This window comes from Centroberyx gerrardi, chromosome 22 (assembly GCF_048128805.1).
Source record: "Centroberyx gerrardi isolate f3 chromosome 22, fCenGer3.hap1.cur.20231027, whole genome shotgun sequence".
In the NCBI taxonomy this organism is placed as follows: domain Eukaryota; kingdom Metazoa; phylum Chordata; class Actinopteri; order Beryciformes; family Berycidae; genus Centroberyx; species Centroberyx gerrardi.
The window spans coordinates 17,961,912-17,979,732 of NC_136018.1; the positions used below are offsets into that span (position 1 = coordinate 17,961,912).

At 45.5% G+C, this 17,821-nt stretch overlaps 1 protein-coding gene across 2 annotated transcripts in view; it reads right to left on the minus strand.

Moving 5' to 3' along the window:
* Positions 1-5,353: 5,353 nt before the first annotated feature.
* nrp1a (neuropilin 1a) overlaps positions 5,354-17,821 on the minus strand; it is a 66,266-nt gene continuing 53,798 nt past the window's right edge. Inside the window, exons 10-18 of one of the 2 annotated variants that reach the window (XM_071896911.2) lie at positions 17,123-17,454; positions 15,428-15,572; positions 13,196-13,285; positions 12,275-12,325; positions 9,988-10,131; positions 9,506-9,783; positions 9,019-9,115; positions 8,827-8,880; positions 5,354-8,409 (exon numbers count right to left, since the gene is read on the minus strand). In XM_071896911.2, coding sequence (XP_071753012.1) covers positions 8,123-8,409; positions 8,827-8,880; positions 9,019-9,115; positions 9,506-9,783; positions 9,988-10,131; positions 12,275-12,325; positions 13,196-13,285; positions 15,428-15,572; positions 17,123-17,454 — 1,478 coding nt within the window. In that variant the 3' untranslated portion in view covers positions 5,354-8,122. Of the gene's footprint in view, positions 8,410-8,826; positions 8,881-9,018; positions 9,116-9,505; positions 9,784-9,987; positions 10,132-12,274; positions 12,326-13,174; positions 13,286-15,427; positions 15,573-17,122; positions 17,455-17,821 lie in introns of both variants that reach the window. The other variant, XM_071896908.2, reaches the window with a different exon arrangement.

Genomic DNA, 17,821 nt, shown 5'->3' on the forward strand with positions numbered 1-17,821 from the left:
CACTTTTCCAAAAGACATAGACACAAGTTTACGCAAGAAAAGAAAAGGACAGAGGCAAAAACAAACATAGTAGTGGAGGGCAAACCGACCTAAACTCAGTTTTCCCAGCTTTTTATATGGGGAATAAAGCTTATCCACCTTTGTAGACTGACATACATCATGTAGATCGACATCAATCATGTATATTCATAGAATACATAGTAGTAAGTAGTATCAGGCTGACATAAGTTATATAAGGAGAAGCATTCCTGATGTTTTTTCCTCATGATGGGTTGATGTGCAATTAAGCATTGCCCTAAAAATATAATTCAAAAGATTCATTTAGAATATAGCTACAGGGGTAGAATATTTGCAAATGAGATTCATTGTTGAAAACCTTTGCTTCAACTGCATTTCTCTCTTTTAGCTTGAAGTTTAATGATTAATAATTCATTAGTTGCTATAGTTTCCATGTGGGCTGCAGGGTGTGACTACTGGCTGCTACGAATGCTAAAGAATGAAAACCTTGTTTGTATTTCTTAAAATGGCATTCAGTCATTTTTTCCCTTCTGTTATTCACTATTTTTTTCCCCAGAGCTGGATTTAAATCATTATTATCTATGAACACAGTCCAGACCAACCCCAGTTATCAATCCCCTTCCAGTAGTTTATCGCTGTTGTCTGACAAAACACATGAATCTGCAAGAAGAACTATGTTTTCCTAAGGAATGAAGAAAAGAAAGCATTGACAGCCGTGTATTTTTGTGGTTTTCAAAGGTATCAAAGGCCAAAGGTAGCATGAATCTCAGCAGAGAAATCACCATGAAAGCTTTCTAATAAGACAAATACCAGCTACATTTTTTCCACGACAGCACTGTCATGTAGAATGAGCAGAACCGTGGCATGATTCTGGATCAGCTTCAATGAAAACCACAGAGACAGCCAGTATTTATTTGCGTTAAACTTTGAGGAGGAAAGTTATTTCCGCCTCGACGTTGGAGAAATGGTGGAAGCTTTGGAAGGAACAGAAACATGGGGTCCGGAAGATGCCGGGTTCCTGTTTAGTCTCCAGGGAGTGTTTACAAAGGAATGCAGCTTTTTATCTCCCTGCGCTCCACGACAGGACCCCTCTAGATGGGTTACATGTATAACTCTGACCCTCTTTAATTGGACAGGAAGCCCACAATCATTCCGTCTCCTTCTCCCTTGTCCACATAGTTCTCATGTACAGTATGCGCGCCATTATACTCTGTTTCGATGAAAAATACAGCAGTTTTATGATTTTATTCATTAAGAGACCAGACAGGAGAGGTGATACAAAGTTACATGCATCAATGTATGTGTGTGTGTGTGTGTGTGAGAGAGAGAGAAAGAGAGAGAGAGAGGGACGGGGGGGTGGGTGGGTGGGGTTCATATCTTGCCAGTGGGCCCCCAGAATTCCTAGCAGCGGCCCTGGATGAAACAGTTATTTTACGGATATGAATCATATTTCACAAATATTTGCTAAGAGCCAAGACATTGTTGCAGCACCTGAATGAATCATATCACAGAGCGAGTGAAAAGTCCAAATAAAGAGAGAGAGAGAGAGAGAGAGAGAGAGAGAGAGAGGGTTATGTGGAACTGAAGAAGAAGAATAAGATCTTAGAAGTACAGCGTGTCCAACAGGCCGCCAGATATCTAACACATGCTGTCAGAAGAGATACAGACCATAGCAGAGGCCTGAGACTCACTGTATGTTATCCAGATGTAGAATACCTGGCAACTCATGGTTAACTGTTCCCTCTCTTGGCTGTCTGCATCTGTTTCACCTATGGATGCTCCATTAAAATGTATTTTGTCATGGAGAAGGTTGTGTAAGGGAAAAACTAGATAGAGTTCTTCGATCACTTGCGACAAGGGAGACAAACAGCCATTAAAATGTGTTGATATAAATGATAAAGCCACAAACAGTGATTCCAGAGTTCAAGCCCAAATGGGAATATTACAGATTTAAGCCTGTTAAAGGTCAAGAGTTGTGTACTATTGTTAAGAACATAGGTTTTTATGGCTATAATAAGTTCCATAGTGATAAGGACATCCCCTATACAGATTATAGTATTGTTATATAGTATTATTATAGTATTATAGTCATTGTCTATATGCTTATTCCCAAGTATTATATCTGGAATTGAACAAAGGCCCAATGTATCACTAGTTGGACTCCCTTGGTTGAATTTGCACAAGGGATTGAACCTTAAAACTTCTGACAAAATGTGTAATACATTAAGATAATCAATGAATGATTTGTGGAGTGTGGAAGAATACTATGTTGGCAGTACTTCTATGAACTCTTGAGCCTCCCTGTGGTCTGTTTTGGTCACTGCACAGAAAGAAGGACAAATGCTTTAAAAGCAATAGTTCTTTGTTATGAAGCCTACATTTCACTTATATATATATATATATATATATATATATATATATATATATATATATATATATATATATATATATATGTATTCTGTCAGCCATGATAAAAAGCTCATACAGAATAAACAAATGTAATTGTTATGACAAAAAAGAATAATACAATTGTGTAAGTACAAGTCTAAGTACAATTCCAGATTAAACAATGTTAGTTGCCTTTGGTAGTCATATCTAGTTCAGTATTTGTCAAAGACATCCGGTTAGTTCTTTTGAAGATATCAGGTAGACAGGAAAAACAGTGAACTGTCCACACTTGCACTGGTGGCCTGCAGCAGTTAAAATGCACACCCATTGGTTTCAGTAGAATTCCCCATCATTTAGCAAGCTATGTGTCCTGTATGTATGAAGTATGATGCTATGTGTCCTATGTAGAGCCAGCCTTGTGTTAAACTATAATCATATCACAAGATGTTAATGAGAAATTTGTACTGCTTCAAATAATGAACAAGAATCTGCATCACTCCACTGAGCCACCCAGTGGCAATATAGAAAACTACAGACACTGTTGTATCTCATACAGGCTGAAATTTACAGCTCATTCACAGCGTGTTATTGGTGTTTCATAACCAGTGTTGTCTTACATAGACAGTCAGTGAGAAAAGACACACACACCATTCCTTTTTAGCTGCTAAATGAATATATGGCCATCATTTCGGGTCAGTTTCAGGTACACTGACGATCCCCATTGATGAAGCAGCCCTGTGTAGCTTGAGACATGCTGGTGGGAGGGGGATTGTCTGTGGCTGGTACTCTATCTTCAGGGCTTGGAGATGGACCCAATCATCATCAGAGTCATCCACTTATTCCACACTGTACCAAAGTGCTCTATGGGAGAGTCCATACTAAAGCTGGCTATAACTGAAATCCTATTAAGAAGTATTGTTACGCAAGATACCACATTATGGGCTGGTTTCCCAGACAGAGTTTAGACTGAGCCAGGAGTAGGCCTTAACTCAGAATAGTTACTCGCTGCTTAAAAAGTGGTTTTCTTCAGCACAGCTTAATTTGAGATTAGTTACATCTGGACTATGGAGTCCTTGATTAAGTTAGATCCGCCAGATTCTTGTGTTTCTTGATTTTGGCGACACTGTTGGTGATAAGCGGTCATGACTTTTGCACTCAGTGTCGGCACTGGCCCAACATGCTGCAATAATAAAGACACTCAGTGCAGACTGTGGCTTCTTGGTTTATTCTACTGTCATATTTCTTTTAAACAGCTGTTTTTTTGCTTCCATAAGCACAAAACGCATCACTTTCTGTGCAGCAGAGGTTCTTTCCCAGGAAACACAGACTCACAGGTGTTTAGAACAGCAAATGTAAACGCTTTAAAGCATTAACTGGCTATAAGTTGAATCACTACTGTATGGTATCAATCGGTGATAGAGTAACAAAACGGACATTTGTTTATATGAAAAAATTGCGGATTATTACTTTAATTTGAAAACCTGTGTGTTGTAGTGTAGTTGTAGTGAGGTAGAGTGCAAACAGCTCTGGACTGAGGATGCTCATAAAAAGTGGATTGGATGTAAAAATTGGAATTGGAAAAGAAACGGGATGGAAACTGTGTCTTCCCTGACAAACAGCATTAATCTGAAGTTCAACCTGCCTCCTTGGAAGATTAATTTAAACTAGTCCTGGAATAGCGCTTATCTTTGTTCTGAAACTCTGATCAAATATCAGAGTAGATTAAGATAAATCTAGGACTATTTCAATCTACAACCCAGAAAGCAAATTATTGTTAATCCAGTTTAAAAGCACATTTTAGTCTGGGACTGTCCGGAAAACCATCCCTATCGGTTTAAGTAGTTTAAAGGGAGATAATACGAATCTGGTGGGGTTACAAATCTCATGTAGTTATTTTGCATGAAGGGCATGCAACCAAATGACTTTATATGACTTTCATTTACTTGCCTAAATATGTACTCTTACTTAAGACTATGGGGACTAAGCATAGCGGCTATTTATCTAACATGGTTTAAGAAGAAATTGTCACAATCAGGAGTTGACATTCTCTACTTTTGCATTCATCTTCTGATCTGCAATATACAGTCAATTTCATGAGTGCAGAAAGGAATAATAATGTTTCTGCCTAGTTATCCTACAGTCTACAGACAACATCATACACTCCTATATACAGTACAGACCCATTGGCCGTGCCGTGCCAATGTAACACACCAACACTTTAAGATGTGGCCTCACTAACCCCTCGCAGAAAAATCTGTGAAAATGAAGACTAAGTGTAATTTCGCCTAATGACAGACTAACACAAAAACAGCTGAGCTCCTCAGTGACGGCCACATCAGCTTCCCATTAGTGGTCAGTCTCCGCCCTTCTCCCTATGCCATCATTTCCACCGCTGTTTACCACTCCAATAGGTGGGGATGCCTCACATTAGAGGCTTCGCTGCAGTTGTTTCCATCTGCTTGGAGATCTGGGCACAAGTACTCACCCGTCTTGTCACATTAGAAGTGCTGCTGACCGCTTTTACTCAGTGTTGGACTAAATCAGCTGGAGAATAGCTGCCTTTTCCTTCCTATAGAATCTATCAAATGCACTTTATTGCCCTGAAACTGCAAAATAACCAAACCTCTTTATTTGAGTTGTATCTTTGGAAACTGCTGTGAGACAAAGACTAGACAGAAGATTCTTGTTTACGTCACTGCTGTGCTGCGTTAGTACTTACTTTCACATCATTTCGATGCGAATAACAGATGTATGACTGCTGCTTGTGTACAGTAGACCTCCATATTGCAGCGATGAGGCTACTAGCTAACCCTCTGCAGCACGGCTGTGATGGAGATCAGACTGGAATGGGAACAGGAGGATATGGGAGTCCGGGGTCAGAGGTTAGGGTCGGGGGTCACAACACAAACATTCCCATTGCTTTTTAAGGCCTTGCTGTTTATTCATCTTTTTCCTACAACAGCAAATTACAGAAGCAGTATTGAAAATAAAAGTCTTTTTTTGTTGTTCTTGTAAAAAAAAAAAAAAATCTGCACAAAATTTGAATGACAGTACAAAACGAAGCGATAATATGCCAGGTAAATGGAGGGGGGGGGGAGGGGAGGGGGACATTACTGTTGGAAAATCTGTTATGCCTTTTTCAATAATGAAAAACATCTCAATATTTTTTACATTTCAGAATTATATCACATAATCTGAAACTATATATAAAAAAGATGAAAGAGAAATGAACACGTGTTTTTTGTGTTTTTGACTTTTCCATTTTTTTGCAAATGAACGCTATAAACACATAAACTTCTTAAATATATTTATCAGTGCAACATTGTTTCTTTTGAGTCCACGCTACAGTATCCTTTTTCTCTAGCTTAGCAGACGGCTGTCTTCGCTACAGTCCTCTACAGCTGAAAGCGGTAGCAGGCGGTACGGTGGAGGGGGGGTCGCAGAGCGCGGGACGTCCAATCTGAAATGAACAAAGCTGAGAATGTGTTCACCACAGCACATGACATACAAAGCACACTGATGGAAAAAAGACGTCATCCCCCTTCTCAGGATCAAGTCTCTGATTGTTGTGGTGCGAAAACCACTGAGCTCCGGGTCCTATGGGCCCTCGTGTCCTGATACTGTCAATCTCATACTGAGTTCACACCGAGTCCCTTCCCCTTGTAGTCCAAAAACCCTCGCGGTGGGACTGTCCCATCCATCACATGGCAAACAAGAGTCTCAATAGAGATTTCGAAGAGTTCACATCGAGGTGACGTATGCACTTCTTTTTAAGCTTAAAAATAGATAGAAAAACAGACGGTCGCACATTGCTCTTTTTCTACAGTCGTCCTGTCGTTCCCCCTCTTGGTTGTCTCTGGGGGGGGAGGGGGAGGGGGAGGGGGGGTCTGACAGGGCAAAGCGAAGAGTCCGTTTTTTTTTTCATCTTCAGTCGTAGTGAGCGATGACTGTGTATAGCAGTTGTGTGTTGGAACCCCCAACAAACAAGAAAGGGGGCGACCATCCTTTGGTAAAGCCACGTGGGAGGCCAGGTGACCTGATTCAGGTGACGCCACTCGATCCCCCCGCTGTAACCGGTGTCCCTTCCTAATGACATCAGCTCTGACATCGCAACGGTATGGCTGCTACACGTGAAACACGTAAAAACTCTTTGCGGCCCCCGAAAAAGGCCGTTAAGCTACAATACAGCATGTGAACAATACAAACTGGGTTATCATGAGTTACGTGTGTCCGGCTGGAGTAATGATAGCACCATTCTTCAGTTAGTGTGTTTACCGCCCCCCTCCCTCCCCTCCCCTTTAACAGACTCCCACAATGAGGGATTCAGTGACAAAGTGCATTCAAGCTGCATTGTCCAGATAGCACTTCTTCAGTGAACAATCCACAGTGACATTTGGAGGTGACCAACTAGTCTAGTCCTTAGCTAAAGCAAAGCAATGATGATTGATTTTTTTTGGTATGCTGGCAGACATTTTACACTTTTTACTACCTCCTCTGCCATTGATATGAGCAATGTTAAGGTGTTTGAGGCTGTGTGAAACGTATTGGGCTCACACAGCAGAGATCGGGTGAGGAAAAAGACTGAGTGCGAGGGAGAAAAAGAGAGAGATGCTTAATTGCCGTGAGTTCATTATATGAATTGTTTTCTTTTGTTGCCTTTTGACTCATTAGTCCTTGGGTGTTGTTGTGAAGTGGGCGTTTTTGATGACAGATGGCTTGAATGCGCACTGAAATCGCCGTAACACCGGCGTCACACAAATTGGGCTCTTCCGAGCAAAAGAAATCTAAAATTGAAACCATAACACTGCACCTTCCACAAAACAGTCAGACGATTGTATTTACACACACACAACCCATGAAAAAAGGGATACTGCAGCTTTTTTCCTTTTTACTTTCTTTAAAAAGGGCAATAAAATATATTAAAACTTATTTACAGTATGTGGGTTTTGGACAGAAAAGAACGAAACGAAACAAACAAAGCGCTGTGATGGATTGGATCCTGTTTTGCAGATATTTTTCAGATAATGTGCCCCTGTTTCCTGTCATCATAACTTAAGCATTAAAAAAACACCCAAATCAACAGAGGAGGCCAACAAAGATGTACTAAAGGCACTGTCAGAACCATACATTGCCATGGATGGGACCCTCACTTTAGAGAGATAGGAGTCAAGGGGGAAAGGGTACATGTATCGGGGTTTATGGGTTATGGGCACACCCTGTATGCCACACCATGGGGCAAATCTACAGTTTTGCCAGATATGGTTCACTTAGGATTTTGATACGTCTCTTTCAAAACACGAAAATAAACAACAGCCTTCATGAACTGATAATAAAAAAGGTTTCCTCCCAGAAAACGATAAATACTTTAAACATTATAATAAATTGGTCTCAACACCAGCATCCGATTGTAAAAATGAATGAAAATCAAAATAGAAAATTAAAATATCATCTAAATCATCTGTACATATTTTTTTCTGTATTTATTTTGTACACAGTGTCCCCTACTGGTAGGTTCTTTTTACTGCAGCTCCTGAGAAAAGCGTGGATCAGTCCAAACCTCCCATTGGTTCCTGAACCTGTCCCTCATCCGGCGAGTTTAGGGCGTTGACAGTCCATTGAGCCCGCCTACTCACGGATATACGAGAGGATATGCCTACAGTCAGTCTTGTGCACGCTCTGCACGTCGCCCAGTCACACGAACGCACTCTCTCCCATCTCACGCCTCCGAGTACGAGTTCTGTACGTTGAGTTTGTCTTTCTTTAGCTTGACGCCGTCCACCAGCTCAAAGTTATAGTTCTCCAGGGCTGATAAGTTCCTGTCGGACATGCCGCCGTGCGAGCAGGCGCAGTAGAGGACCACGCCGCAGATGGCGCCCAGGAAGACCCCCAGGGCGGACATGGCGATGATGGTGATGAGGATGGGGTCCAGCGTCTTCAGCATGTTGCCCGGCCCGCTGATCTCGTTGCTCTCCACGATGTCCGGGTAGTCGGTGCTCTCCTCAACTGGAAGAGAGAGAGACAACCAGAAAAGGAGAGTGAGAAGCGAGGTAAGATGGAGATATATGTGATGCAAGAAAAGTGCAACCGTGAAGGGTTTGGAGAAGAGTGAAGTGTTCCCAAGAAGGCAAAATACTAGAAAAATAAGGGGAGAGGAACCACTTCTGATGCAAAAAGGAAAATATTTATTCAAGCTGATAGTTGAAAAGGTAAAAATGCAAATGCAAAAATATGGCTATACAATGCATTTGCACTTTAGGCATCGTGCTTTTCTAGCTTCAAGTTGGTACATATATCAATACCATTTTCTATAGTACCTGATTTTTAAGGTATACAGTCAAAACTAATAAGGAATTCCCTTCTTTGTTCTCTGACATTTAACCCCACCCACCCAAAATAAACTCTCCCTAAGAAATGACTTACTGATTTCATTGAAGCGGTCCTCCGGCAGCATGGGCTCAGTGGGTACGTCCGGATCTATTCAAAGAGAGAGTCGAATTGAACTCAACACCACAACAAAACACAGTGGGAATAGAGTGAATAGTGGTCAATAGAGTCCGATTCCAGGTCAGGGACTGGACTGGAGGCATTGTAACTGCGCACAACAACCCTTACCTTTGCAGTCAGTCATGCTGAGGCCATCAAGGATCTTAATGTCATCCACAGCAATGTCTCCCCAGCTCTTTCTCTCCACCAGCCCTTCAATCACCACCTTGAAAAAAAAACAACACAGAGTGAGCTTTCAACAACCTTACTTCTTGAATGTCACAGTGGTGAACTAACAAAATAAAGCATCAAACGGCACCATACTGTATCTACTCAGTTATTGTCTTCCTGACTGTTTCATCATTGATCCATCCAAGCCTTTAATTTACCCAAAGGGGAGGAAGAAGCAGGAGCTCTCACTATTTCTATCATCTATTCTATTTCTGGGTATCACAAATGTCATCACGAAGACAAAAATGCAGAACAAAATCTGATCTCTATGTGTTGGTGTCAATGGAAAAGCTGCGGAATATGGCCTCCTGTTGCACATATCTTCCATTAAATACATGGATGGTTTATTCGGACCATACTAAAATCTTGGCAGTCTTTGATTTACCTGATAGGGTTTGTTGGAGTGCGGCACAAGGACGCGCCCCTCCCGCCAGCGGTTGCCTTGGTGACCGCTGACGGTCCACAGCAGGACGTCAGCCGGTCCTTCCACGGTCTGCTTGCGTTGCTTGATGTGCAGAGTGCCGATGTGCGGCCCGAACATGTGGTACCAGAAGGACACGCACAGGTCCGAGTCGGGGGAGCTGACCATGGGACTGACCAGCCGGGCCACCTCGGTCTCCTGGGGACCTGTTGCTAACGTGTAGATGAAGTTCCCCGATCCACCTACCGGATAAATGCATTTGAATTACTGACAGAGAAACGCTCCTAGACTCTAGACTTTCTGTTAATCGAAAGAGATATTTCACAGCAGAGGCTGTTTTCAGTATCTGCTGCATCAATGCACCTTACGTATCCAATTCGGAGGTCATGCATTTATTGTAAGGCCAAGCTGAATTGGCCTTACAATAAGAGTCTAGAGGCCCTCACCTGTGTGGTCCATGTTGGGTCCAGTGTTGAGGGTGGGGGTTCCGCTGGACTGGATCTGCCACCTAGAGCCGGTATCTTCTGATGTCCAGCTGCAGAAGGACGGGTCGTTGGCCCAGCCGAAGTCACAGGCAAACCACACGAAAGCTGCAACGACATCGAAGGTTAAGGTCAGGGTCCAAAAAGGTGTCAGAGGAGATATTGGATCAGATTAAATGTATCTTCTGGATCATTGTTGCTGTCATCATCACTATCTTCATATGCAATAAGTATTCAAATAAAATAAATGAGATCCCTGGCCAGAATAGTGAAATGAGTCGCTGCTCTCCTATTAAAAAGGGGGAAATTGCCAAGAGCTCTGAGCTTTACTGTAACAATGACCCAAGGGCCTGTCATGATATTACTGCAGGCTAGGCTTGAGGGCTTCAGCCACTCATCCTTATAGTCTACAAGCACTAGAGGGCAGCAAAGAACTGCGGGACTGAAGCCCAGAGTCCCACAGCTGGAGGGGAGATGAAACAGCCAACTCAGGAGGGAGAAACAGACAGAAGGAGGAGGGAGGGAGGGAGGTACGGCCCTGACAAGAGAAAGAGAGGGAACCGACAGCTTAGACCTCATGCAGACCATATATCTTAGCTCTAGTTAATGATCTCCTTTAATAAACGCAACACGGCTTATAAAAGAAGGTATGGAGTGACACTAAGAAGGGAGATGGCAGAGACGCGGATAGAGAGAGAGAGAGGGAGGAAGATGGGGTCCGGACATCATGTCCAGTTGAAAAAGCAGCATTCACAGCAACCCACAGAGAGCTGAGGATTTTAATGAGAGCGGGGACTCGAGGTTTAAAGACAGCTATAGTTGCAGTGAAGGCCCCCGTTCCACCAACACAATCCCCCACAGACACATGCCGCGCTGAAAAAGGCTCCGTAGAGGAAAGAAATGTGTGAGAGCTTGGACTACGGCGAGTTTCGCTTTTCAAATTGGATAAAGAAAGACTTCCAAGGAACACAAGGGAGAGGGATGTTTGGGATGTAAGCTATGGCCTCAAACTCCAGAATGAGATGCCTTTAGAGACGGAGCGGGGCGGCCCTCCAAAGGACAGAAAATATGAGCCAATATTCCCTTTAATAATGGGAAGGTTTTAACTAGCTTCTGCAGGCGGCGACTCTATTTACCCATTAAACACAAAGGATGGAATTCCCATGTGGAACCACATTTCAGGCGTAGGGCCACTTTTTTTTTTTTTAAAGAAATCCCATTCCCAATTAAAATGGCTTTGGGTTTTTATTTCCATTCTTAGGAGACTTTGACTGAGGCTACTGACAAGCTCTGGATAAGATGAGCAGCCACATGACTCACTCGGCCATTCGATGAAAAGGAGGACATTTTTTTTTATGCCATATGCCAATGGAAACTACATCTCTCGGGTGCATGCACACACCCACACACACCCACACACACATATACACAGAGCTGATTAGCATGCATGGCTTGAGACCCTTAACATGGAAAATCAGACGGATAAGTGCTCACTCACAGACACTTACTTATGTTCACATGCACACAAACACACACACACACCTGCACCTCGGCTCTCATTCTCATCTATTATCATAGCTGTGCCCCGGTAGACCGCAGACAGACCAGAGAGCCTGCTGATAGAGTGAGGGGGCTGGGTGGAGCCTATGGCCCATTAGCCAAGGTCAGACTGGGGCATAGCCTCTCAGCTGGCTGCTGCCTCATCAGCTCACTATAGGAGACAGCGCTATGTGTGTGTGTCTTTGTGTCTGCGTGTGTGTGTATTTGTGCCCGTGCATGTGCCCGAACGCACACCTAATCTCCTATGGTCATTTGCATCGTGCTTTCCTGTGTTGTGTGTGTGTGTGTATATGTGTGTGTCTGTGTCGGCCCAGTGATTAGTGATTATGCTGAGAAGGCAGCAGCAGAGCCCCAGTGCTAATCATCAGCTAGGCCTGCATCACGCAACCTCCCTCACCCTGTCAGCCGGAGCCTCTCAGGTCCATATCATCAGCTTTAATAACACACACACATCACAGCAGAGCCCGGCTTGAGCTGGCAATCATTAACTGAGGCATGATCTTGTATAAATCCATGGAAATGAATACAAAACAAACCTTGGCATTTTAACAGTCGCTCTGATTGGCGTGCAACAATCCACATTTATTATAGTGAGATGAGGTGAGAGTAATCCATGATGAAAAAAGGCATACGTTTAAATTGTATGCACCGTCTATTGTACTGAGAACTGAGAAAAACTGTGAATGCTCACCTGGGATGGTGTCCACTTCAGCAGTAGTGGTCTCTGGCATCGTGGTGCCACCTGCCACAATGCAACACATTAGCACAGTTAGCCTAGCCTGGCATAGAGTCTAGCCTCTACACTCTCAGTAAATAAACCCATGCACTGAATCTATCCATGCTAGCTAGGATTGGCTCATCAACACATGCCTTATCTCCTCATTCTGACAGGTGCCAGTGGATACATTTCCCCTGTCTATGTATATCTCTCATCAAGCACTTATGCAGTACATTTAAAACATGTGACTGAGACGGTGCCATGCTCATCATTGGAGACTGCTGGTTAGCGGGGAGTGCAGGCAGCGGCGCAGGCTCAGAGGGTTACTGGGTTAGTGGGGAACGAGGCCAAGAGGAGGAGGTAGAAGGGGGAGGAGGAGGACAAGGCAGGTGAGAGATGAAAGGAAGGGGAGGGGGACAGAGTCGGCTGTAGTTAGTTAGGTTTAGAAGCAGGTGTGTGTGTGTGTGTGTGTGTGTGTGCGATCTGTGGTGCAAGTGAGATAATCCTCTCCTGTGACTGTGCAGAGGTGGAGGTAAGAGTGGATGGATGGTGAAGGGGGAAGGAGGGCTACAGGTGCAGGTAATTAGAGCCACGGCTGCCTGTGTGTATGCGCGCGGGCGCGTGCACGTGTGCGCCCGAGTGTGCACGGTAGATGGCAGATTAGTTGCGGTATCGAATCAAGCGGGGGCAGAGAGCGGTGAGGCTGGGGAGAGCGGCGGTGGTATCAAATCAAGAGGAGCAGATTGAGTGTGAGCCAGGGCAGAAGATGGGTTGTGTAGGGGTTGGGGGTTAGGGGTTGGGGGTTGGGGGTTAGGGGGGGGGGTGGGGGGTTAGTTAGTTAAGGTTGCAGTCTCATGAGGGCGATGTTAGCACCTGTCACGTCGTAGTCATCACCTGTGCCGCTGTGGCAGCTCGCCTGGTCGTCGTCGCACTCGTCCGACGGAGTGGTGCTGGGAATCGGTGTGGTAGGAGGGAGAGTGGGAGCTGTGGAGAGGGAGAAGGAGAGACAGAGCAGACAACATAGGTTAAACCTCCGGTTAAACATTCAAGCAAACCATCATTTATCAACCATAATTTTAGTCATTGATCAGAAAAGGTAAGCAAACATGGAGCATCAGCATCGGCTATGTCTGTGGATCATCACATTTGTACGTTCCTGTAGTGTGGTCGGATCACTGTCTGATCACAAACTCACCAAGACCACCCTCTCAACAAGGTCTCGGTCTGATTGGGTCTGCACCTGATTGCTGTGTTCGCATATGGCCAAATGAGCTGAACTAAGGGGGAAACCGTTCCAGGGTTTGAAATAACTGCTCAAAACAAACCAGGTGTGAAAACGCCCCCAAAACTGTATACAAGCTCGCCGTGCTCCTCCCACTGTCACGAAATTGGTTTCAATCTGGGCTCTCATCTGGGCTTGAGCTATTAGCATCCCTCCTTTTATCAAGCTGTGGAGGTTTGGGTGTATAAATAGAGCTGAAGCTAAAGCCTGGTGCTTGGGGCTTGGGCGGCTGATGCTTGGAGATGGAGAAACAGGGCTTGGGATTGGCTATAGGCAGGGCCCCTGGCTGCCACAGCGGCCTATCATTATGGCCCGCTACACTTGGATGTGGGCAAGGCCCGAGATCCATTCCACGCTCCGCTGCCACACAGCCGTCCTGCGGTGTGTGTGTGTTTGTGTGTGTTTACGCTGACAGAAGTAATGAACGGGCTTCCCCAGTACAGAGGGAGGCAAAGCAGAAAGAGGCGGGAGGGAGGGAGGGAGGTAGAGAGAGAGAAAGGCAGAGACAGATCGAGGTAAAAAAATGCGTGAAAAATGTATGTGTATGTGTGTGTTCTTGTGTGTGTGTGTGTGTGCGAGAGAGAGTGTGTGTGAGCCGGCGGTCTCCCTCTCTCTCTCCCTCTGCTAGATGAAATATGAGGCAGATCAGCCCCTGTCAGATTCAGGGTGGGGAAGGTCAGGGATGGGGTCAGCGCTGCATCAGGGGAGCTCCGCACAGAAATGAGGATTTAGCCCTCCTACTATGGCTAGGCACACACACACACACACAAACACACACACTGTACTAGTACAAGCACCTGCGTATGTGCGTGATTGTGTATACATGCCTGTAACCACATGTTTGGCAGGGTGATTGCGGTTGCTCTGTGTGTGTATGTGTGTGTGTTTGGCATTAACACTGAAAACAAGCATTATCATCTGACTAAAGCTCCCAGTGGGAGTCCATGAGGCTTACAACCGAATGGGCCCACTGCCCCCCTGAAATCCAATATGTAAATCCACTTAGGGCTAGCCCGCTACAGCACACTCTTATATCGCTGAGCTGTTTCTACTCTAGATGAGCTTTGAGAGAGCGGCAGATAAAGAGAGAGGAAAAAATAGGGGTAATTTTAGAGATAGCGAGAGTGCCGCGAAGACTTTAAGTGTGCGTGCGGTCCTATGAAAGAAGAAAGACGGGCAGGAGTTGGGATGAGTGTGATGGGGGCAAGGCTGCAATAATCCTACTGGGCCAGGTGGGCTTTCATTTGATCCCCTCTAGGAGTGGCTCTGCTATGGGGGCTGCTTTGATGTAACGGGGAGACAAGACAACTGTCCCTTGTAGGGATAAAGAGCAGGAGCTGGACAGCTGTTGGCTCAACATAGGGAATCCTCACGCACATCTTTAAATACCCCCGAGCAGGGCAAAGGCATCAAGTGCACGCTACTTACTCACATGTCATTACCCTGGATGATAGATGGCTCACCTGTGCGTGTCTGTGCGTGCACGAAGACACGTGTTATCATGCATGTCAGATGTGTATACAGGCACATGCAGTCCGTGAATGAGTGTATTGTGCCTAAGTGACGCAAGACACGCAATCAGACAATAAAATAATCATAAATGTTGTCATCGCAGGTATAAATGTCATCGCCATGGGTGGAAAGTTCATCGAGGGTAATTGCGTCAGTAGAAATGTCATCACCGTGGGGTAGAAACGTCGCCAACTTGGGTAGAGGCCGCGGGTAGAAATGTGAACGAGAACTCCTATAAATACCTGGTGTAAATGCAAGAGCATGATCAGATGGGTCATCACCCGGATCGCATTCTAATAGCAGGGCCTAAATGAGGTCCCAGTGCACCGTACCTTCGATCTCGCAGCCCAGGAGCTCGAGTCGCAGGCCCATCCCGGCAGGAGTGGCCCTCTCCGGGTAGATTCTGACGAAACGGGTCAGCAGAGGCTCCACCGTCCTCAGCTCGGGAGTATCGTAGTTCATATTCCCCTCAAATATCTGACAAAGAAAAGGAGGGAAGGAGAGAGAGAGGAAAGAGTAGAGTGAGTGGAAAAAAAAGACATAAAGCACAATATTGCAGATAATGTCATTGCAGTCGCGAGTTTGACTGATATAGCTCTCCAAACGCAGACACCCCGAGGCAGACTTATTCCTGCCTTCTGAAAAACCAGCAGAGGGGTGGAGGTGGAGGGTGGGGGGGTGGCGGGTGGCGGGTAGATAGAGGGATGTTGGGAAACAACAGAAGATGACCAGATCTCTCTCGTCTTGCTGACATCTAAAGCGCTGCTTAGGCGACTGACGCAGGGGGCCAGTGGCAGAGACAGCATGACATATACCTCTGTCAAAGGCAACTTCAGCTCCTTCCACTCTGCCTCAGATCCTCCTCTACTGGAGGAATAAATGAAAAATGAGAGGAGGAAAGGGGGGGAAAGGAGAGAGAGAGAGAGAAGCAGGCGAAGGAGGAGATGGAGGATTGATGGAAGTGGATTAATGGGTGTGATCACGTGAAGGAGCCTGGTTCGCCTTAGATGCTGGGAACCTCTTAGGCAAGGAGAAAGGGGAGAGAGGCGGCTAACTAGGACAGGGGGATATGGATCCTCCTGGCTCCCTTCATAAATCAACCATCAGGCCATCTGGATCAGATTTATACCCTGTCAGGGACGCTTGTAATTGGGGACGGGCTCTTGCCGCACTTCTTGGAGGTGTGTATGGTTGTGTGTGTGTGCTTGTATGCATTCTTTGTGTGTATGTGCGCGCATACGCGGTTGCGTACACGTGACACGTTCAAAGCGCAGCAACACTGGCAGATAGATCCGGGGTCGCTTCTCTGTGTTGCACGTTCTCTCCTCTGCTCTCCTCTCCCCTCTCCTCTTTCCTCCCCTCCTTTCCCCTGCCTCCCTTCACCCCTCCTTCCTCTCTGGAGAGGTTTCACTATCCACTGAAGGGCTTGAACAGTGTGTGCTGTGCAGAATACAAATCAGACAGAGAGGGAACCGGGAAAGGACTCGGGGAGACGTCTCGAGATGCTTATCCTAATGTGATTCAAAGCACTGCTGAAATTGACTCGCAATGACTGCTGAATGACTCACAACTGCCGGGCGCAACGCTCCTGCGAAAATTGACTAAATGCGCCATAATCCGAATCAATGTTGGTGCGTATCTGAGAGACTTTTTTTAGAAGAATGTATTCAAATAATTTTCCACAACACTGAGGGTAAAATGTTATACCTATTTTTTGGCTTTTGTTAGAAACCACACCATTACTTCCCTCCCTCATTTTGCCTACATTACAAACGAGAGTCTTCGGGTTCTTTTTGTTTATGGAGGTGGTTCTGATTTGTTAAAATAAAAAATAATATAAAACCAAGTGTGTCACTTAAAAAGTTATTTTGACACTGCTGATTTGGGACATTTCAGGCATTATGCAAGGGTTCTTTCCAGCATCATAAAGGGTTCTACTATGGCACAAGCCAAGCCATTTTCTGGTACATGAAAAACAGCATGACAGAAGAAATGGTTGGCTAACCGAGCCGACCTGCTGCTCTCACCTTTGGCTTGTTCCCGTTGGCGTCCAGCACCATCCTCCAGTCGGAGCCGTTATTGCTATAGCCAAGGCGGAACTTCTTCATGAAGACTTTGTTCTCGCGGTGCTTCCCTCCCTGGATGATCATCCCCCTCACCAGCTTCTCCTCACCCAGGTCCACCTGCAGCCACTCGTTGGTGAAGGGCTGGGGCTGGGGCAGCAGGGTCCACCCCGACCGGCTGGTCAGCAGGCGGGCGTTCTCCGGCACCCAGCTCCGGTCCGTATGGGAGGACGCCGTGATTTGGGAGTCGGTGATCAGGCCCGATACCATGCCCAACATGCCCGAGCACGGGTACTCTGAAAGAGGGGGAAAAGGGAGAGGAAGAGGGGGGTTAGCTTGTTCGTTTTTGATAAGAACTAATGAAAACCTGCAGGGATGAGATATGCATGAGCAACCAAAGGCTTGATCTATATCCAAAGGCTTGATATTCAACATCATTTACCATGCCAAAAGTCTAGTTTGGCGAGTTTGAGGTTCATATGGGGGCAACAGGGAGAGAGTGATGGTGAAAGTCAAAGTGAGGAGGACAATTCCCGCAACTCTTTGTGATGTTGCTGTGATCTCTCTCTCTCTCTGTAGATCTCGTGCATACTAATTCCTGTGCCTGAAGCGATTGTCTCTAGGCAGCCAATTAAAACCCTCCTCTCGGTTGGTGCTTCCACC